Raw genomic sequence first — 22233 nt, 5'->3', positions numbered from 1 at the left:
TGTTGGAGCACCCATCTGCATTGGTTACCGGTTGCCCTTCGGGTGAGGTTCAAGGTGCTGGTTATCACCTACAAAGCCCTTCATGGCTTAGGTCCGGGATATCTGTCGGACCCCCTGCAGCCAGTAACAATCTCCTATCGCCCGGTGCGTTCCCAGAGACAGGGCCTCCTCAGGGTGCCATCGGCCAGACAATGTCGGCTGATGACCCCCAGGGGGAGAGCTTTCTCTGTGGGCGCACCCACCCTTTGGAACCAACTTCCTTTGGAGCTCCGCTCGTCCCGCCGTGATTTGAAGACCTGGCTGTTTTGCAGCCTGGACTGATGGGGGTGGGTGGGTGGTGGTTTCTTAATTGATTTTAAATTGGATTTTTAATTTTATATTGTTTTAATGTGCAATTGTGCATTTTATTGTTGTGAGCCGCCCTGAGTCCATTGGAGATAGGGCGGCATATTTTATTTTATTTATTTTATTTATTTATATCAAATTTATATACCGCCCTTCTCCCTGAGGACTCAGGGCGGTGTACAGCCAAAGTAAAAACATAAACTACAAACATTAAAATACAATTAAAAAGGTATATACATATTTGGCCCCATAATTAAAAGCAATGACAAAACAATTAAAAACATTTTTAAAAAGTGTTAGGCCAGCCCGGCTTGCTGAAAAAAGAAAGTTTTAAGGGCACGGCGGAAGGCATATAAATCACATTAAACTAAACTAAACTAAACTAAACTAAACTAAACTAAACTAAACTAAACTAAACAAGCGGTTTTGTTGTGGCCCGCCGGCGGCCAGTGGAGCTGGCAGCAGAGTCGGACAGTGAGGAGGTTGGGGAGGAACATGGGCCAGTCCTCGGACGAGGGCTCTGCGTCAGAGGCAGAGAGGGAGATAGACAGCAGCGAGACAGAGGAATAGCTGGAGCCTGTTCCCAGTGTGCGCATGTGCAGAGCTGCCAGAAGACAAGAACAACTCGACTTGGGAGTAAAGCCACACCTTGGAGGTGATTGGCCCCTCCCATAGGAAACAAAAGAGGAGCGAACGGGGAGGGGGCTTTTGCAGGAAACAATTCATTCGTTCCGTGACTCTGCGTCAAGTTTTGCCTTGTACTGCATTTGGAAACTAGTTACCTGGCAGCTTGCCAAGCGAGATAAGGTCTGTGTTGATAAACATTCCTTTGAAAAACTGTTTGGGCAGGCCTTGATGACTGTGAATGAAAGGAATTCACAGTCGTGTAAACAAAAGAGGTTTTGCCGGGACCAAGACTCTGCTTCCTGCTTTTTAAGGGAGCCTAGGTCAGAACAGGTTTCCACTGATTTGACTGTCCCCATGATAGGAAATTTCTCGTTTGTTCTAGGTTGCTTCTCTCCTTGATTAGGTCAGCGGAACCTGATCAAAGGCCACCATTCACCACCCAACATCCACCCCGTTTATAACTCTACACCCAGCTCAGCAGAGACTAAAATCCAGGAAAAGCTTCTTTAGATCGACAGAAGCCTTTGAAGAATTTGAAAGCAGGGAGGACCTATGGAAAGCTATAATGAACCAACCCTGGATGGAACCACCGGAGGGGGCTGACACCTGGGTTTGGTGAAACCTGGGAAGTACGGAAATCATTGAATATAGATTGTACATGGGTACAACAAGATCCAGAGACACTCTAAACAAATGGGGCAATTTAATTTAATTTAATTTAATTTAATTTAATTAATTTAATTTAATTTAATTTAATTTAATTTAATTTAATTTAATTTAATTTAATTTAATTTAATTTAATTATCTGGTTGCTTCTGTTCTTTGCGATTGTGGTGATATGCAGACAACGACACATGTCGTTTGTGTGTTGCTCCTAGGATTTGACCTAGGAGCCAAATCTCCTTAGTTCACTGATGCTATCCACTTACAGCGTAGGGCCATCAGTCAATGAATGCATTGCTTAAATCAAATGGGATTATTTTTCTGTTAAATCCACAGGGAAAATTTTGAATTAATAATCCTGCCCTTGCCACCTCTGGGGGGACAAAATACAATATTTTCAAACAGGTAGAGGTTTTCATTTGCTTGCTTTCATTCGCTCCTTGTTCCTGAGTCAGAAGCAAAGAGGCAAATCCTGAGATGGTTTAGCTTGTGGTTTGCACTGAACTTACAACTTACCTTATGTGCGGCCAGAATCTGAAAGTAACATTTAACACAGCACAGTACTTGAGCAATGATTCAGTTGAGATCGGCACGTTTGGAGTAGATTGCAGGGGTGACACCAAAATATAATTTTATTGTATTTTATCTATATCTTAAATTATTGTATTTTATTCCAATTTCATTTGAAATTGTTTATTCCAATTTCATTTGACATTGTATTTTATCCCAATTCCATTTTAAATTGTATTTTATCCAATTTTAGTAATAATTTGTTTCTGGAACTCTGCACTTTGATAGGGCCCAAGGGCTAATCAATAAATAAAGATTAAGGTTGAGATTGTGGTTTTACACTGATGGGAAAACCAGAAATTCTAATCCTTCTGAAGGCAGAGTAAAATAATAATAATAATAAAGAACCACATTCAGCCTCTGAATTTCCTCTGCCAGACCTAGCAGGAAATGTACGTCCTAGCCTGGTGCTGGCTCATCATTCATCCAAGATCCTGTGCCCCCCCCCCCATGCCCCAAAATATCAGAGCTTCTGAATGGCCCCTCCCACTACCAAAGTCTCCTTCGGGCGAGGCAAATGCAACCATGATCCCATCCAAGCTTTCCTCCTATCACAGGCCAGAACAAACCTTCATATCATTGATGTGTAGGTATTCCTCAGTGATGGCCTTGGCTTTCTTCTCCAGCTCTTCCTCGGATAAGGCAGGTTTGGCGGGCGGTTCGGGAGCCACCGGCTCACGCTTTGCTGCAGGGAGAGTGAGCGTGTGAGAAAATTTGAGATGCTATTACTTTATTCTACCGCACCAAAAGGAGTCGGAAGCTAAGGCCTTCGTTTCCCCTCCCTCCCCATCTACACTTTTTTTCTTCCTCTTCCCATTTCCCTCCGTTGTTTTCCTATTATTTTCTTTTATATTTCTGTATCTTATATATTTTGATAAACTAACTGTCAGCGTCCCAGCACTGACATATATAAAGAGAGGAGAAGCTTGAACTTTTGCCTACTAAATCCCTTTGAAGATTCTGTCTCCTCGGAGATGGGAGGGGGGGGAGACATTCCTGTGATCTGACGAAGAAGAGATGAGGAAAGTGGCTTGGAAGATAGCCAATGAGAAGCAGAGAATTGGGGATCGGAAAGGGAGGGATTGAGGGGTAAAGGTCAGTACTGACCGCGAAAAGAGCCAGGATCAGATCGCTGTGCTCAATAAAGAGAAAATTTCCTCAAAGATCGGCAGTTTGGAAATCCATTTATTTTGAGATAGCATCGAAACCTGACACTAATACAATTTTGAAATGGAAAAAAGGAAGACAAGAGAAAGAGAAGTCAAGAGCTCCTGGCCTGGAATTGGGATGGTAGGACTACACTATATATTGGGACTACTACACTATATATTTCCCAAGAAAATCATGTTAATGACATGTGATGGGACACCCAGAAAATATGGCATCCTTCACTTAATCCTCCAGGGAAAGATTGAAGGCAAGTGAGGTCCAGGCAGAAGAAGAAGATCATGGCTTCAAAACCTAAGGGACCGGTTTAGACAAAACTCAGCAGCACTTTTTCATACGGCTGTTGACAAAAATAGGATTGCCAACATGATCGCCAACATCCGATGATGGATATGGCACAAGAAGAAGAAGAAGAGGGAGGGAGGGAGGGAGGGAGGGAGGGAGGGAGGGAGGGAGGGAGAGATACCCTGCTTCAGTTGTTTGCACCCCCACTCACCAGGTTCTCTGCTTCGGTCCCGCTCTTCCGTCATGCTAGCCACTTTGCGCACCGTTTCAAGGACTCCTTGCCGTTCACGCTCCCGGCTCCGGTCGTCCATTTCTTTGCTGAAGCTGCGTTTGGTGACCGGGGTTCGGTTTCTCTCCGCCCGCTCTACTCTCTCGCTCCGCTCCACGCGGTCGCCTCGTTCCGCCCGCTCTACCCTCTCACTTCGCTCGCTGCCTTTTTCGGAGCGGTCGCGGCTGCTGCTGCTTCTGCAAATAGAGAGCCCAAAAGTCCCTCTCTTAGGCAAGGGCACCCTTTCCAGCACTTCGTGGAAGAACCCAGAAATCTCTCCAGCGGAGGGAAAGGTTGCCCTCGGAAGGATCGCCCGTCATTTAATGCCCCTGTTGTATGAAGTGGTACAAAGGAAGGGGTAAGAGTTAAATAAAACTCCAAGGCAATCTCAAATCCGGAACAGAGACATCATCACTTCCCAAGGATCTAAAAAGGTTAAATTGTGACTAACTGGACCAAAGTTAATTCAGAAAGCACAGTCTCAACCTCAGCCTGCCTTCCACTGAAGACCTGTATACTGCACAAGCCAGAATGAAAGCTGAGAAAATATCTACAGACCCCTCACTTCCTGGGCATAATCTATTTCAACTTCCGCCCTCAGGACGCCACTATAGGGCATTGCATGCCAAAACAACTAAACAAAGTTATTCCCCACCCCCCCACCCCCCATGCCATCATTGCTGAACACTTAACAGTAATCCCCAGAGCACTGTCTCATTTCTCATCCTTCCTACTATCTTCTCTTATTGGTTTCTTATGATTTATCAATTGTTTTTTGTAAGTTATAATTAATGATTGTGAATTGTGATTTATGACCTATGACAGTGATGGCTAACCTTTTTGTCGTTGCGTGCCAAAAGCGGGGCTCATGTGCACGCATGTCCACACCCATAATTCAATGAGCCCCGCCCCCCCCCATGCATACGCGCACGACCCCCCTGCAATCCCCCTGCTTTTGGCACGCAATGGCACGGTGGGCCCAGTAGGCCCGTTTTTTTTGCCCTCTCCAAGCTCCAGAGGCTTTCTTGGAGCCTGGGGAGGGCAAAAATGCCCTTCCCCATCACTCCGGAGGCCCTCCGGAGGCCGGAAAGGGCCCATTTACTGACTTCCGGTTGGCCCGGAAGGCCTGAAAATCAGATGGCTGGCATGCACATGTGTCCTGGAGCTGAACTAGGTCAACGCTTGCGTGCCCACAGATATGGCTCCGCATGGCAGCTGTGGCACGCATGCCATAAGTTCGCCATCAGGGACCTATGACTTGCTGTTCATATGTACACGGTGAGCTTATGCACCGGAGATAAATTCCTTGTATGTCTGATCATTCTTGGCCAATAAAGAATTCTATTCTATTCTATTCATTGGGTTACGGGTGTTTAGTGAGCACAGCCCAAGTGTGGCCAAAACCTCTTCATTCCACCAGCTCACATATTCCGGAAGAGCAACCACAATGTTGTCAAGAATCCTGAACCCAAGGGTGGGCTCCTGGGGGTTCGGGCGAACCTCTAGCCAAGCATCGCCGGGGTTCGGTGAACCCCCAAATGACACCCCTGGCTGGCAACACCCCCTGCCCCCTTCCCGGAGTCTCCACACAGCCTGTTCATCATTCCAGGTAAGTGCAGGGGCCGCGCAGAGGTTCTGGAGGTCCGGTCTGGGAGGGCAAAAAATGGGCCTACTGGAGGTTCTGGAAGTCCGGAAATGGGCCTGTTTCTGGCCTTCGGAGGGCTTCCGGAGCCCACGGGAAGCAGTTTCCGCCATCCCGGAAGCTTGAAAAAAGCCTTCAGAGCCTGGGGAGGGCAAAAAAAAACCATGCCCCCCTGCCGTGGGGCAGGCGGCTGACTAGGCCACCCCCACCCAGCAACGGGGCAGCGAACCCGTTGCTAAAGGATCTGAAGCCCACCCCTGCCTGAACCCCAGGATAGGTCCTTCCGCACTTCTCTAAGCAAGCCTCAACCACAAGAGGAAAATTCTTGCAACAGGAGCGTAAAGAAGGCCACCAACCTTTGAACCACACGCCGAACATCTTGGCTCTCTGCAGGAGCCGACTGTTGTAAGGCTGAAAAACGATTCAAAGTACTCGTGGCCGGACGGTTGGTGTCAGCAGCCGCTGCAAGGAAAACGGCCAGTGAGACGAGTTCAGAATTCCATGGCATCACCCATTTCGCAACACCCCTAAACACCAAACCGGTTGCCACCTTACCTGGTTCAGCAGGTTTGGCACCCGAACCACCACTGCTGCCTTTCCCCCAGCTTAGTCGTCCACCAGGTGCAAAGAGCTGACTATTAGTGTCAATTGAACTAGGCTGTAAAAAGGAGAAAGGCAAGACACAGTTCAACGGCTTACTATTTAGTATGTGTGCTTTTCTGCTGCCTTAAATTGTGCCGCCTCCATCTCACAGGCCAAAACGTAACAGCTTCAATAAGCATCTAAAACATTACGAAATCCGTCGAATATGTCGCAACGAAGTTGTACTTACGGCAATTTGAAATACTACTCAGTGCCCTCATTCATCCCAGGTGAAGTCCCAAAGCTGTTTTTTCAAAGAGGCAACTAGATTTTCTTGTTTTTCTTTGAAGACTTCCACGAAACTTCTTCAGCTCTGACCGGAGGATGGGGAATGGAAGGATTAATATTCCTTGCAGACAGCTGGTCATTTGCATCCTTTTAGAGAGTTGTTGAGGTCACTTGGAGGTATTATCTGTGTCCTCAGGGTCACCTGAATAGTGCAAATGAGTGCTTTCTGCTTAATTTAATTAAGCCTCCACATCCATTTGCACTACTAAGGTGACCCTGAAGATAAACCTCCAAGTGGCCTCAACGACTCTCTAAAAGGATGTAAATGATCATCTGTCTGCAAGGAATATGAATCCTTTCATTCCCCACCATCCAGTCTGTTGTGGCCCGCCAGCGGCCTGCACGGATTGTTGCTGATCCCGACGACGAGGAGGCTGGTGTGGTGCTGCTCCAGCAGCCTGTGCTTGAGTCGGACAGCGAGGAGGCTGGAGAAGATGTGGTGCCAGAGGCAGGGATTCAGCCAGGGTCTTCAGAACCTCCAGAGGCTCCTTTAAGTGAAGAGGATGAAGAGGAGAAGCCTCTTTTCAATGCACAGGCGTGCAGAGCTGCCAAAAGGCGGGAGTGGCTCCTCAGGAGGAGGTCTCCTCGAGAGTAAGGCTTGGGGCTAATTGGCCACGCCCTTAGCCTATTTAAGAAAGAAAGCAGCTTGTAACAAGCTGCAGGAAACAACTTTAGTTCACTAATCATCGCGTTGGGATGTCTCTGCAATCTTGCTTCTGGGCTTTCTGCCAACTCCAGTAAGACTCTGACTATTTTATCTGTGGAATTCTGGCAGGCTGTTAAGAACGCTTATTAACTGCCAGCATTTGCTAAAACTGTGTTATTTGAGTAAACTAAGTTTTGTTCAGAGTTTGTGTGTGCTGTGTTCTTTGGGATCCGTAGCTGGGGCAGAACACAGTCAGAGCTGAAGAAGCTTCTTGGACGAGAAGTGAAATGTCTTCGAAGAAAAACCAGAAAGTCCAGTTGCCTCTTGAAAAAGCACCTTTGGAGACAACCATGACCTGGATGGCTGAGAATCTCCACAGACATCTCAGATGAAGGCCTTATTCACTTAACTTATTTCCTTAACACATTTCTGCAGTTTTATGTGAAAGATAGGCAGGGTACGCTTATAAACATTATTACAACATAGTGAGCAACAAATTTTGAGCCTTGAGCCTTTAAAAATAAAAACTAGAGCATGTTAACTAAGAACGATCAAAAATCAGGATGTGCAGATATATTCTTTAAATATGAGTGTATCTTCTTGCAAATGACTAGTTCTGCTTTCTGTTTCTAGAATATTTGTCAGATCTCACTTTCCATGTCCATATAAAAAAATACTACAAACCTATGAACAGAATTCATCTGGAGGAGCTGCAAAGTCAGTTTAAGACAACTTGGGTCCCCCGTTTCCCAAATCCCAGGAAAAAAGCAAGGTTGCTCAGTATTATGTTGGTTAGCATAATAACAACCACATTATTGAGTCTGTCATCTGCACCTCTATAACTGTCTGGTTTGGTTCTGCAACCCAGCAAGACAGACAAAGACTTCAGAGGATAATTAGAACTGCAGAAAAAACAATGGCTACCAACCTGCTTTTCTTTGAGGACCTGTATACTGCACGAGTCAAAAAGAGGGCTGAGAAAGTATTTACAAATCCCTCGCATCCTGGACATAAACTGTTTCAACTCCTACCCTCAAAACGACGCTATAGAGCACTGCACACCAGAACAACTAGACACAAGAACAGTTTTTTCCCAAATGCCATCACTCTGCCTAACAACCAATTCCCTCAACACTGTCAAATAATATACTAAGACTGTATTACTGCATTACTATTATTCTGTTCCTTACTAGTATTCTATCTCTTCCCACTTATTACCATAACCATGTTCCTTGTATCTTTCAATTTATATTGTTTTATATTTGTTTCCTAGTATGATTTGATAGCTTATTAAGTAACCTTGACTATCACTAAGTGCTGTATGTTTTTATTCTTGACGAATGTATTTTATTCTCCTTATGTGCACTGAGAGCATATACACCTAAGACTAATTCCTTGTGTGTCCAATCACACTTGGCCAATAAAAAATTCTATTCTATTCAAAGGCCACAAAAAGCAATCTATGTTTTTGGTGACCTAAGCAATCTCACATCAGGCTGATTTTTGAGACTTTACTTTCCGTCATCTAGAAAAAGAAGATACCCTGCCCCCCACCACCATATTTTACTAGTACCCAAAACCTGTTACCAACTTACCTTAGTGATCTTGGTTAACCTGCTGGGGTCAAGGGGCCGGTTACCCTTGCTGATGGGAACGGTGTTCCAACCGTCATCTGATACTAAGTTTCCTCGTCCCCCTGCAGAGAGATAAGACAAGTCAAGAATTCGTCTTTGAAATTCTTTTGAGAGCACCAGCTGTCCTCATGGGCAAGTCTGGACTTTGGGGAAAGCTTAGATGTCAGGGTTTCGAAGGATGCCCTAATTAATTCATGAGCCTCGAGCCAAGTTTCAAAAGAAATCCGGTTATTTATTAGGAGCAACATGTCAGGTTGTAGAAAAAAAATGCTTTTAAAAGTTTAAAAAAAAAAAAGGTTGGCCACGCCCACCCAGTCACATTACCCCACCACCACCAAGCCACACCCACAGAACAAATTTTACATTTCACCACTGATTCCGCCTCACCTGCAGATGATGGAGGCCCTCTCCTCTTATCCTGCTTGGACATCAGCTGTTGCACTTTAATGTGCTCCCGGTGTTCCTCCATCTCGGCTTCCTTGTGAATCTGGTCAATGGTCTTAGGACCCTGATCTCCTCTCCTTGGTACCCAACTGTTCTGCAAAAGGCATGAGGAAAAGCAGGGAGAGGCATTACCGCGGGCAGATCGCTCGCCTGCTTGAAAACGACGATGGTGGACCGGCGATGAGAGATCAGAGTGATGGACAACACAGCTCCTGAACATATTTCTAGAAATGGTTTTCCCTTCCGGTATTGCTTGTGCTTCAATTCTTTAAAACAGGGGGTGTCCAAACTTGGCAATTTTAAGACTTGTGGATTTCAAATCCCAGAATTCCCCAAGCCAGCATTGAAAGAAGAGCCTTGGTGGCGCAGCGGACTAAAGTGCTGTTAAAGTAGCACTTAGCTGCCGGCTGCCTGCAATTACTGCAAGTTCAAATCACACCAAGCTCAAGGTTGACTCAGCCTTCCATCCTCCCGAGGTAGGTAAAATGAGGACCTGGATTGTGGGGGCAATGCTGACTTTGTATAAAAAAAGAACACTGCTTGGTGGGGGGCCAAAAGCCCTACTAAGCAGGTATATACAAAAGGATGAAGGCTATTCCTTAACGCATTGTAAGCCACCCTGAGTCTCCGGAGAAAGGCGACATATAAATCGAACCAATAAATAAATAAATAAATAAATAAATAAATAAATAAATAAATAAATAAATAAATAAATAAATAAATAAATAAATAAATAAATAAATAAATAAATAAACAAACAAACAAACAAACAAATAAGACAATTTCCAACTAGGCCTGTTTGGGTAAAGATGGCTTAGGACAGACGTTCCTAATTAGATGTCTCCTTCTCTAGCCCACTTCTTTGCCCCAAAGAATGTTAATCTTGGCCCAAGAGTGGTCAAATTTGGTGCCTGCTGCCACCACCCTTGCTCTTCACACTCTTATGTGTGTGCCTAGATCAGAGGTCGCCAAACTTGGTAACTTGAAGACTTGTGCACTTCAACTCGCAGAATTCTTCAGCCAGCCATGGTATGCTAGCGGGGGAATTCTGGGAGTTGAAGTCCACTTTAAGAAAGTTGGTCGGGTTGAGACACAGCGATTATCAGTGATAGGTAATATAATAACAGAGTTGGAAGGGACCTTGGGGGTCTTCTAGTCCAACCCCCTGCTTAGGCAGGAAACCCTACACCACTTTAGACAAATGGTTATCCAACATCTTCTTAAAAACTTCCAGTGTTGGAGCATTCACAACTTCTGGAGGCAAGTTGTTCCACTGATTAATTGTTCCAACTGTCAGGAAATTTCTCCTTAGTTCTAAGTTGCTTCTCTCCTTGATTAGTTTCCACCCATTGCTTCTTGTCCTGCCTTCAGGTGCTTTGGAGAATAGTTTGACTCCCTCTTCTTTGTGGCAATCCCTGAAATATTGGAAGACTGCTATCAAGTCTCCCCTAATCCTTCTTTTCATTAAACTAGACATACTGAGTTCCTGCAACCATTCTTCATATGTTTTAGCCTCCAGTCCCCTAATCATCTTTGTTGCTCTTCTCTGCACTCTTTCTAGAGTCTCATCATCTTTTTTACATCGTGGCGACCAAAACTGGATGCAGTATTCCAAGTGTGGCCTTTACCAAGGCATTATAAAGTGGTATTAACACTTCTCGTGATCTTGATTCTATCCCTGTTTATGCAGTCTAGAACTGTGTTGGCTTTTTTTGGCAGTAATAATGATAGAAATAATAGAAATAGTGGTGATTTGAACTCGAAATGAATAGGAAAGCAGGAGAGAAGGTATTAACCTCTACCATTAAGAATTCCACTCTAGCACTGATGAGGTTACTAGTTTGGTTAATGAAGCGTCTGCAAGGAAACAACCAAGCTCAGAGGGCACCAAGGACTTCCAATTCCACACAGCTAGCCTTGGAAGGTAGAGGCTGGTACTTTATTTACCCAGCTGGCCTGTCCCAGAAAAGGGGAAAGGGATTATGGTGATACAATAGAATGCCTAGCGTTTAGAATAAGATCTTAAGGTTGTATGATAAAATATTGGCGATTTGATGTCTTTTTTTTTCTTTTTAAAGATGTAAATGGATGAAATTTGGAATCAAATTGGTTAAAGAAGTGTGGGCAATTGTACTTATCTAATACCGGACCAAACCTTTGCTCTTAAAAGATGTATTTTATGCTTAAAAACAAATAAAATATTTATATATAAAAAAAAGGGGGGGGGAAGGGATTGGGGGAAAGGGGAAAGGGATAGGAGCCTGGATAGCTCAACAGACTAAAAGCCTGTTATTAACATTCAGCTGTCTGAAATTATTGTATGTTCGAACCTCCTCAGGCTCAAGGTTGACTCAGCCTTCCATCCTTTCTAAGGTAGGTAAATTGAGGACCCAGATTGTGGGGGCAATAAGCTGACTTTGTATAAAATATACAAAAGTATGAAGGCTATTGCTTAACGCACTGTAAACCGCCCTGAGTCTCCGGAGAAGGGCGGCATATAAATCTAATTTAAAAAAAATAATAATTGTCATCTAGCCCAGGGACCAAAACTGAGCTGCTACCTGCACCTTACCCGCCTGAGGTCAATCACATCCTGCAACATGAACCGGATCCGCGAGGACGTTTTCTTCTCCTTAATTATTTTCTCCATCTGGTTGAAGTACTGATCCATTCGAGGCTGAAGAGCAAGAAATGAAGTTTGTTTTATTTATTCGGCGTTGTGACAGAAGAAATGAAACTGAGACGACACGATAGAAACAGGACAGGTTGTTCTCGAGTTACAACGGTTCCTTTAGTGGCCGTTCCAAGTTACAACGGCACTGGAAAAAAGTGACCGATGATCGCTGCGAACCGGTAGTAAAGGTAAGTAGAACCCCACCCTGGTGTAGTGCCTTAAGTTAAGCAGAAAGCACAGCTCCACACCCATTTGCACCACTCGGGTGATCCTGAGGACATAAACAAAACCCCAAGTGGCCTCAGCGGCTCTCTAAAAAGGATGCAAATGACCAGCTGTCTGCAAGGAGTATCAATCCTTCCATTCTCCACCATCCAGTCAGAGTGGAAGCAGCTCCTTGGATGAGAAGTGAAACGTCTTCAAAGAAAATAATCAGAAAGTTCAGTTGCCTCTTGAAAAAAGCATCTTTGGGACAACACAATTGGAAGGGACCTTGGAGGTCTTCTAATCGAGTCCAACCCCCTGCTCAGGTAGGAGACCCTAAACTATCCCAGACAAATGGCTCTCCATATTCTTTTTGAAAACTACCAACAATGCAGCACCCACAAATTCAAGAGACAAGCAGTTCCACTGGTTAATTTTTTTTCCCCTCACTGTCAGGAAATTTTTTGCTTAGTTCTAGATTGCTTCTCTCCTTGATTAGTTTCCATCCATTGCTTCTTGTCCTGCCCTCAGGTGCTTGGGAGGATAGGTTGACCTCCTCCTTCCTATGACAGCCCCTCAAATACTGGAAGACTGCTATCGTGTCACCCCTAATCCACAAATTACAAAAACTCCAAAACCAGGAAGTCTAGTTGCCTCTTGAAAAAAAGCACCTTTGGGACAACTGCGATCTGGATGACTGAGGATCTCTAAAGATACCCAAGACGTCTGACCAACGCAAGGGGCATCTAATGCTCCTTAAAAGATAAGAGAACTGCTGCTTTCTCCCTTCCGCAGCAAAGGGGTGAAGTACCTTGGCCTTCTCAAAATCCAGGTCTTTGCCGATGGTCGTGAGCAACCGACAGAGACACTCCAGGGATTCCTCATCGTGGTTCTTCAGCAGCTTCACCACGCAGTCGTGCATGATGGCCTCCGTCAGCATCTTCAGCTTGAAGAGTTCCCCAATGAACTTGATGTTGCCAAGGGACCGCCGGCGGGCTTTGTCCCTCGCATCATCCAGCTCCTCTTTTAGGCGCGTTTTCTCTTCAGGCTGCGGAACAAACGAGAGATTTATGATTCGACTGTGGATAAAATGACTTTTTAAAATTCTTAACTTAGAAACGATTCATTTCAGCCATTTTTAACAACCGTGCACGTCTAGAGAAATTGTGCATAAAATGAAGGAGTTGTGGCCTGGTAAATTGTCCATTTGAGGCTGGGGAGATTCAAATCAATTCTCCTTTTTCCAACAGGAGACCTGTGAACTTCAGCTCCGAGAGTCAGGATTTCTGCATTAAGCATCTCTAGTGACACATAGCAACCTCTTAACATACAATCAATACCAACGTAACCATACCCCTTACCTCCTCCCAATAGGAGGTCTGGCAGGCTTTCAGTCAAGTCACTTATCTGTCCAATCAAAGAAGCTCCTATCATTCCTTTCTGCCCAATAGAAATCCTTTCAGAAGGCCCTCAAAAGACTTGGCTATGCCATCAGGCCTGGAGTTGCAGCGACCCCGAGATATGCTTAGATGGCTCCGTTGTTGAGGTCCCTATTTTTATCCTCTCTTTGGCTAGGGATTGCATGCTTGTTTTTTTAAATATCATTTATTCCTCAGTGTAGATTTTTGTAGATTTTATATCTGCTGTTTTTATATTTGCGGTTTTTATCTGATTGTTAAGTGCCTCCTAGTTGCTTTTGGTGAGATGGTGAGCTAAACAAATTAGATGAGAGAGAGAGAGAGAGAGAGAGAGAGAGAGAGAGAGAGAGAGAGAGAGAGAGAGAGAGGGAGGGAGGGAGGGGGAGGGAGAGAGAGAAAGAGAGAGAGAGAGAGAGAGAGAGAGAGAGAGAGAGAGAGAATGGGAGGGAGGGAGGGAGGGAAAGAAGGAAGAGAGAGAAAGAAAGATATAGATGAAATGATAGCTATAAATAAATGACAGAAATGATTGATAAGTGACAGATAATGATAGACAGAAAGAGAGACAGATGCTAGCTGATAGATGACAGGTGAATGATACGTGATATAGCTAGATGGATGGATGGATAGATAGATATAGACAGAGATAATGGGAGGGAGGGAGGGAGGGAGGGAGGGAGAGAGAGAGAGAGAGAGAGCGAGAGAGAGAAAGAAAGAAAGAAAGAAAGAAAGAAAGAAAGAAAGAAAGAAAGAAAGAAAGAAAGAAAGAAAGAAAGAAAGAAAGATAAATAGAAGCCAAAAATGTCAGAATCTTTTAGGCCTTGGAACCCGAGTTCCAGATACGTTATGTTCAAGCTCACTTACGGTAGCCGCTTCATCCATCTCCTTCTGCTTCTTCTCAAAAATCTCATCATCATCCTTGTCTTTCTCAAACTCTTTCTGGCAGCGGTTCAAGAGTACCTTGCGAAAGTTCACCATGACGGTAGGTTTATCAGTAGTGGGGACTTTTAGCTAAAGAAAAGACAGTTGAGGATCACCATAGGAAGACAGCCAGATAAGCACTCCTAATACTCATTGGTCCAAGTACCATATACAACAGAAATTAATTATCTGGTCGCAATCCTATCACAATATATGGTTTATGCCAGTGGTGAAATCCACATTTTTTTTACTACCAGTTCTGTGGGTGTGGCTTGGTGGGCGTGATAGGGGAAGGGTACTGCAAAATCTCCATTCCCTCCCCACTCCTGGAGGAAGGATATTGCAAAATCTCCATTCCCACCCCACTCAGAGGTGGTATTTGCCAGTTCTCCGAACTACTCAAAATTTTCGCTACCGGTTCTCCAGAACCTGTCAGAACCTGGTGGATTTCACCCCGGTTTATACAAATAGAACATTAACCTGTTTACTAAATGGGTCCATTTTTAGGGTTCCCAAATACACTGATATACGTTAACGCTAGCCAAGCTTTACCTGTTGCGGTAGAGCCAAGTAGGCCAGTGGCCTCCAAAGTATCTGGCTTTGCGGACCGGTGGGAGAGGGAGAGAGGGAATGGGTCCGTGCAAGCAGAGGGTGCCCGCAGGCTCAGCTCCATTTGTGTGACGGGCACGCGTGCTTGTCGCTCACACAATTGGAGCTGTGTGCACATGCGCTAACCTGCCCCTTTCACATCCCAGTTCTGAACAGGCCACTGCCCAGTAGTAGACCACGGACTTAGGGTTGGGGACCCCTGAACTGGATAACTTCTAGCAACTCGGTTATTGGGGACTTCCAAAATCTGGGAATGGACCTCCCCATTTACCTATAGTATCTAAGTCAGGGTTTCCCAACCTTGGCCATTTTAAGATGTGTGGACTTCCAACTCCCAGAATTCCCCAGCCAGCTGCTGCTGGCTGGGGAATTCTGGGAGTTGAAGTCCACACATCTTAAAATGGCCAAGTTGGGAAACCCTGATCTAAGTGGAGATCCTATATGTGACAATTGGGCTACAACCACCAGCATCTCTACGCTCTATCCTGAAAGGCACTTCAATCCACACTAGAAAGGGAGGGTGTGTAGCGTAGGAGGCTAATGCCTCCTACTAAGGCAGCATTTAACATCCAGCTGCCTGCAATTACTGCGAGTTCGAATCTCGCCAGGCTCAGGGTTGACTCAGCCTTCCATCCTTTCTAAGGTGGGTAAAATGAGGACCCGGTTTGTGGGGGCAATAAGCTGACTTTGTATAAAAATATACAAAAGGATGAAGGCTATTGCTTAACGCACTGTAAGCCGCCCTGAGTCTCCGGAGAAGGGCGGCATATAAAAAGAAATAATAATAATAATAAAAAAAACACCTGTGAGAATTGGTGGTCCTCGATTCCCTGGAGCACTTACCCCCATAAGGCAACGGCACATGTTGGCATAGGCAACAGAGAAGTTTGGCTCAGAGATGGCCTTCTCGAAGATGAGGTCAATGACGCCCTTGAGACGTTCTTCTGTGTCGATGGACAACTCGGTGACCTGCTTCATCAGCTGCTGGAACATCTGCGGTGTCAACTTGTTGAGAATGCTGCGCACACGTCGGAAGAGCTCCTGTGGGAAGAGGCAATAACAGTGTCGTTTCATTTGTCCCAAAGGTGCTTTTTCCAAAAAGCAACTGGACTTCTTCCGGGTTTTTTTTCCCCCTTTGAAAACGTTTCGCTTCTCCTCCAAGAAGCTTCTTTAATTCTAACTGACTGGTGGGGAGTAGAAGGATTTATATTCTTTGCAGTCATCTGGGACTGAGAGTAGTCATGAAGCCATTTGAGGGTTTATCTGTATCCTCAAAAGTTCCCTGAATCAGAGGGTAAACAGAATCAGGTGGCAGCAGTGCCTCAGGTCGAAAGTCCATACAGAGAGTGGTAAGGACAGCCGAGAAGAGCATAGGAAGCTCGCTTCCCGTTATTCAGGATGTTGCTTATAAGCACTATGTGCTTAGAGCTCAAAGCAATGTTAGAGTACCCCACACACCCACTTCATGGTCTGTTTCTGTTGCTCCCCTCTGGGAGGAGGTTTCATAGCAGGACTACCAGATTCTGTAACAGCTTTGTTCCCTAGGCTATCCATCTGGTAAACTTGCAAGATTCGTTTTTCTCTCCATGTACATCTGAACAACACTGTGTTGTTTCTCCGTGTCATATAATAATATATGTGGCTATGTGCATAATTTTGCGTTTATTTATTTTGCCATGTTTGTCGTGTATATTGGAAGGTGGAGACCCTTTGAGAGCTGCAAGTAATTCAAGTTCATTTTAATGTATGCCGAATAGTGTACATTCCAAGGGACAATAAAGTTACTCTAAGTCTAAGGAATGACATAACCTCACCGTGGAAAACATCGCCCGTGTGTTTCACCTGCTCAAACTTTACTTTACTTTATTGTCATTGCACACAGTACAACGAAATTAAATGCCGTCTTCAGTGTACCTTATAACTATAAAAATAAAAACACAAACATACATCCTTCACATTCTATATAATTGAAATTGAAAACCCGATATTGCACTATACCAAAGAATTCAATATGGTTATTGCCCTGGGATAGAAGCTTGTTTTTCAGCCTATTTGTCCTTGTTTTTATTATCCTGTAGCGTCTGTCAGATGGTAATAGTTTTTTTTAAAAAAAGGGTACCCAGCATGAGATGGATCTTTAAGAATGTTTTGAACTTTCTGAAAGCAGCGGGAGATATAAAGCCCTTCCAAAGAGGGGAGAGGGCAACCAATGATCCTCTGGGCAATGACTTTGACCCTCTGGAGTGCTGTCCTATCTGCCACTGTGCAATTAGCAAACCATCCACAGATGTACATATACAAACTCGGTGGAAATGGCTTGTTCGGGGATTGCAGAAGGTCCTTGGAAAACGACATCAAAGAGACAGGACCAGACTGAATTATTTCTACGGAGCCAAAGACGGGGGAGGGGCTCTGCAAGTCAGAATGTTGCTTCTAAAAATTAATGTAACTGGACTGGAAATGGCTTGAATGTTCTTTTTTTTGCTTGGGTTTGAGAGAGAAAAGTATTCCTTACCAAACCCCGAGTAGCAAAACGGCTTCTTTCCATTTTTGAAGACGGCAGATTTTTAAATCTTTGTCATGAAAAATTACACCAAATAATGTGTCTGGTTGTAAGAGGCTGCTCAACCTGGGTGTGAAAGGCCCCACAACTGCCCATTGTGGAAAGAACCATGAGAGATGAGAGCACCTGATTGGCCTAGAACAGTGATGGCTAACCTTTTTGCAGTTGCGTGCCAAAAGCGGAGGGGGAGCACAGGGGGAGGGGGGGTCGCGCACATATGTGCCCACACCCATAATTCAATGCACCCCACGCATGCTTTTGGCACACTCCTAGAAAGGCCTTTGGAGCCTGGGGAGAGCGAAAAACGGACCGTTTCCGGCCTCGGGGGGGGGGGGGGGGGGGGAGGCCGTTTTCACCGTCCCCAGGCTCCAGGAAAGCCTCTGGAGCATGGGGAGAGCAAAAAATAGGCCTTCCAGGCCCACCGGAAGTTGGGAAACGGGCCGTTTCCGGCCTCCAGAGGGAAGGCTGTTTTTGCAGAAGGCAAATTTCCAGAAGGCCTGAAAATCAGCTCTCCGGCGCACATGCACGCTGAAGCTGAGCTAGGGTAATGCTCGCGTGCCCACAGATATGGCTCCGCGTGCCATCTGTGACACTCGTGCCATAGGTTCGCCATCACGGGGTTAGACATACAGGTAGTCCTCGAGTTATAACCATTTGTTTTGCAATAGTTTGAAGTTACAATGGCACTAAAAAAAAAAGTGACTTATAACCAACTGGTCCTTACATTTACAACTGTTGCAGCAGCCCCATGGTCATGTGATCAAAATTTGGGTGCTTGGCAACCAGCATGTATTTATGATGGTTGCACCATCCCAGGGTCTTGTAATCACCATTTGTGACCTTCCCAGATCAGTAAAATCATCTGTTTAACAATGGTGTGATTCATTGAACTGCAGTGATTTGCTTAACGACCATGGCAGGAAAGGTCATAAATTTCAGGCGCAACTTATTTAGTAAACCACCTTACATAGCAATGGAAATTCAGGGTCCCAATTCAGTTCTGTCTGCAGAGATAGTCCTCGACTTACGACTACAATTGAGCCCAGTGAGAAATGCTAAGTGAGAAATTTGTTAAGTGAGTTTTGCCCCATCTTACAACTTTTCTTACCACATTTGTTAAGTGAATCCCTGCGGTTGTTAAAATTAGGAACAGGTTTGTTAAGTGGGCCTGGCTTCCCCGTTGACTTTGCTTGTCAGAAGTGCAAAAGGGGATCACGGGACACAGCAAAGGTCATAAGTTGTCAAGCTTCTGAATGTAAATCACCTGACCATGAGGATGCTGCGAAGGTCGTGCGAAAAATGGTCATCGGCCACCTTTTTCAGTGCTGTTGTAACTTTGAACGGTCACTAAATGGACCGTTGTTAAGTCGAGGACTACCTGAATATGTGTTGTGGCCCGTCAGCGGCCTGTGCGGATTGTAGTTGATTCCGACAGCGAGGAGGCTGGGGTGGTGCTGCGCCAGCAGCCTGTGCAGCTGCCACTCGAGTCGGACAATGAGGAGGCTGGAGAAGATGTGGTGCCTGAGGCGGGGATTCAGCCAGGGCCTTCAGAACCTCCAGAAGCTCCCATAAGTGAAGAGGACGAAGAGGAGGAGCCTCTTCTCGATGCACGGGCGCGCAGAGCTGCCAAAAGGCAGGAGTGGCTCCTCAGGAGGAGGTCTCCTCAAGAGTAAGGCTTGGGGCTAATTGGCCACTCCCTTAGCCTATTTAAGGAAGAACACCGACTGAAGCAATTTGTAGGGAACAACTTTAGTTCACTCTACTTCGCGTCTGGATTCTCTGCAAATTGCTTCTGGGCTTTCTGCCAACCTTAGTAAGATTGTGATTACTTTATCTTTGGTTTCTTGTAGGCTGTTAAGAGAATTTATTAACAGCCTTTGTTTTGAAAAAGACTGAGTTATTTTAGTAAATTAAGTTTTGTACAAACTTTGTGTGTGCTGTGTTCTTTGGGATCCGTAGCTGGGGCAGAACAATATGATTGTATGGGTTGAAGTAAGAAGGCAGCCCAGCAGCTACATCGGAATGCTGGATTTGTGTTCAGGGAGCCTTCACATTTGTGTGTCCTACCTCCTCCCTGCTGTCTTCCTGTTGGGAGCTACAATCCAACTGCCTAAGTCTAATTTCTTCCAATTTTCAGCCATGGTTTACTCATGTCACCCTCGGGCAGCACATCTCAAACCTTCTTTCTCCTTGACCCACTTGGGAAACCAACTCCCAAAAGAGAACAGGCTATCTTTGCACATCTTCTCTGATTTTATCTTTAGAAACCTTCAGAGAGCAAGTGTAAACCAAGAGTTGACTTTCCTAAACCAAAATCTCTGCGATCCAAAATTGCAGTTTAAAGAGCCCCCACTCCGGGAGGAGCTAGCAAGGAGGAGATAAAAGCTCTAAAACCGATTCAGCTGCAACAAGAGGGCGCAAAGTCCATGAGAGAGACAACCTGGAATTATTCCTGACAGTGAGAACAATTAATCAGTGGAACGGGGTTGCCTCCAGAAATTGTGGGTGCTCCATCATTGGAGGCTTTTAAGAAAACACCGAACAACCACCTGTCTGAAATGGTATAGTGCCATGATGGCGAACCTGTGGCACGCAGCGTCCTCTCTATGGGCAATGCGAGCTGTCGCCCCAGTTCAGCTCCGCTGCACTTGTATGAGCCTCCCGCCAGTCAGCTGGTTGTCGGGTCTCTGCCATTTATGCGCAGGGCACGTGCAGGGGGGGCGACGAGTTCATGCGCGTGGAGTGCATGTGGGGGCCATGTGTACATGTGTGGGGTACATGTGCAGGGGCCGCAAGAGCATTGCATTTTGGGGATTCGCGTGCAGACGCGCTTTGGTCCCTCAGTCCGGAAAAGCTTAGCCATAACTGGTATAGTGTCTCCTGTTTGAGTAGGGGGTTGGATTAGAAGACTTCCAAGGTCCCTTCCAGCTCGATTATGATTGATTGACGGATTGACTGATGCTTACCTGAGTTTTTATGTTCTCAGGATCTTCTACTTCAGTGGCCCGCTTGCTGCTGGGTTTCCAAGCCTTCTCAGCCTTGTTCAACTTAACATCTTCATTCAAAGAGACCGTGGCAATAATTTTCCGAGGCTCCTTCCGCAGGCTTTGCTGGGAACGCCGTTGTCCTGGCCCAGGCGGCTGTGATGCAGGACAGGAAGAGAGAAAGGGGAAGGGGGGAGAGAGGGGGGGAGGGAGGGAGAGATAGAAAGGGATGGAGCGAGAGGGAGAAAAGGAGGGAGAGAGAGGGAGAGGGAGAAAGGGAGGGAGGGAGAGGGGGGAGAGAGAGAGGGAGAAAAGGAGGGGGAGAGAGAGAGGGAGGCAGAGAGGAGAGAGGGGGGAGAGAGAGGGGGAGGGAGTGAGAGAGAGAGGGGGGGAGGGAGGGAGAGAAAGGGAGGGAGCGAGAGGGAGAAAAGGAGGGAGAGAGAGGTGGGAGGGAGAGAGAGAGAAAGAGAGCGAGCAAGAGGGAGAAAAGGAGGGAGGGAGAGAGAGAGAAAGAAAGGGGGAGAGAGAGGGAGAAAAGGAGGGAGAGAGAAAGAAAGGAGGAGAGAGAGGGAGAAAGAGGGAGGGAGAGAGAGATTTTACAAACATTGTCAAAACAAGTATACTAAACAGAAGCCTGGGCTCCATAGTTGGAAGCTGTTCTTCCACCCCAGCCGTGTTCGGGTACAACAATGTGGGCTGCCAGATCAGTTCCTCAGTTCCATCACAGAGCATCAGTGGCCCAGACACGATGGCACAAATTCGGAGTTCATCATGCAGACCCAAGAGGGCAGGAAACATCTCACCAGGGTTAAGGTCTAAAAAAAAAAAAAAAAAAAAACATACCGGCCCACGGTTGGGTGGGGTTGGACGGCCCAGATTGGCAAACGAGGGCGTGAAGTCTGGTCCACAGTTCATCGTGCTCAAACGTACAGGGTCCAGGGGACGCAGGGGCATCTTATTCACCTGGAAGTCAAAAAGCAGGAAAATTAACATCAAAGGTCTGTGGTCTGCAAAAAGGGTGGATTGCCTATTAACCGTGTCTCAAACTCTGTGACTTCAAAAAAACTGCAGATCGTCACAACTTTCTGGGACAGACCATAGCAGCGTCTTCATTATTGCACCGTCCCAAGGGGCTGCATTTAATGGATTGGGTTGCCTAGAACTGGGATGGGGCATTTTTTCCTTGGTCAGAGTCCACCATTCACTTCCTGGCTCAGCTAAGAGCTGTGCATGACTGTTTCCTAGTTTTTGGAGGTGGATTTAATTGTGTTATTTACCTGCAACCCGCCTTTATTATTTTTAGAAACAACTCCAGGCAGAACAACAACACAACGTACCTTCCTCTTCATTCCCCCCACCCACCCACAACAACAATCCTGTGAAGTGGGTTGGGCTGAGTGTGTGACTGGCCAAACGTCACTCAGCCAGTTTTCATGCCTATGGCAAGACTAGAACTCAACATCTCCTGGTGATTGGGCCAAAATCACCCAGCCAGCTTTCCATGCCTAAGACACAACTGGAACTCCCCGTCTCCTGGAAATTGGCCCACAAGTCCCCCAGCCGGCTTTCATGCCTACGGCGAGACTAGAACTCACAGTCTCCTTGTGATTGGCCCAAAGTCACCCAGCTGGCTTTAATGTCT

At 45.8% G+C, this 22233-nt stretch overlaps 1 protein-coding gene and 1 non-coding gene across 36 annotated transcripts in view; both read right to left on the bottom strand.

Moving 5' to 3' along the window:
• EIF4G1 (eukaryotic translation initiation factor 4 gamma 1) overlaps nucleotides 1-22233 on the bottom strand; it is a 147296-nt gene that overhangs the window by 18765 nt on the left and 106298 nt on the right. For all 35 annotated transcript variants that reach the window (XM_087872459.1, XM_087872440.1, XM_087872446.1 and 32 more), the window contains 12 exons: nucleotides 21435-21554; nucleotides 20574-20747; nucleotides 15888-16085; nucleotides 14379-14525; nucleotides 12911-13147; nucleotides 11794-11898; nucleotides 9165-9315; nucleotides 8739-8839; nucleotides 6123-6225; nucleotides 5924-6029; nucleotides 3869-4122; nucleotides 2775-2890 (listed from right to left, as the gene is read on the bottom strand). In XM_087872459.1, coding sequence (XP_087728585.1) covers nucleotides 2775-2890; nucleotides 3869-4122; nucleotides 5924-6029; nucleotides 6123-6225; nucleotides 8739-8839; nucleotides 9165-9315; nucleotides 11794-11898; nucleotides 12911-13147; nucleotides 14379-14525; nucleotides 15888-16085; nucleotides 20574-20747; nucleotides 21435-21554 — 1812 coding nt within the window. The remainder of the gene's footprint in view (nucleotides 1-2774; nucleotides 2891-3868; nucleotides 4123-5923; nucleotides 6030-6122; nucleotides 6226-8738; nucleotides 8840-9164; nucleotides 9316-11793; nucleotides 11899-12910; nucleotides 13148-14378; nucleotides 14526-15887; nucleotides 16086-20573; nucleotides 20748-21434; nucleotides 21555-22233) is intronic.
• LOC117679790 (small nucleolar RNA SNORD66) lies at nucleotides 21288-21368 on the bottom strand. The gene has a single exon (XR_004595447.2). It is a non-coding gene; the product is annotated as a small nucleolar RNA SNORD66 (small nucleolar RNA).

The sequence above is a fragment of the Pantherophis guttatus genome, chromosome 6 (assembly GCF_059756535.1).
Source record: "Pantherophis guttatus breed Tessera chromosome 6, ASM5975653v1, whole genome shotgun sequence".
In the NCBI taxonomy this organism is placed as follows: domain Eukaryota; kingdom Metazoa; phylum Chordata; class Lepidosauria; order Squamata; family Colubridae; genus Pantherophis; species Pantherophis guttatus.
The sequence above is the reverse complement of the archived record's forward strand: the minus strand, read 5'-3'. Positions and strand labels throughout refer to the sequence as shown.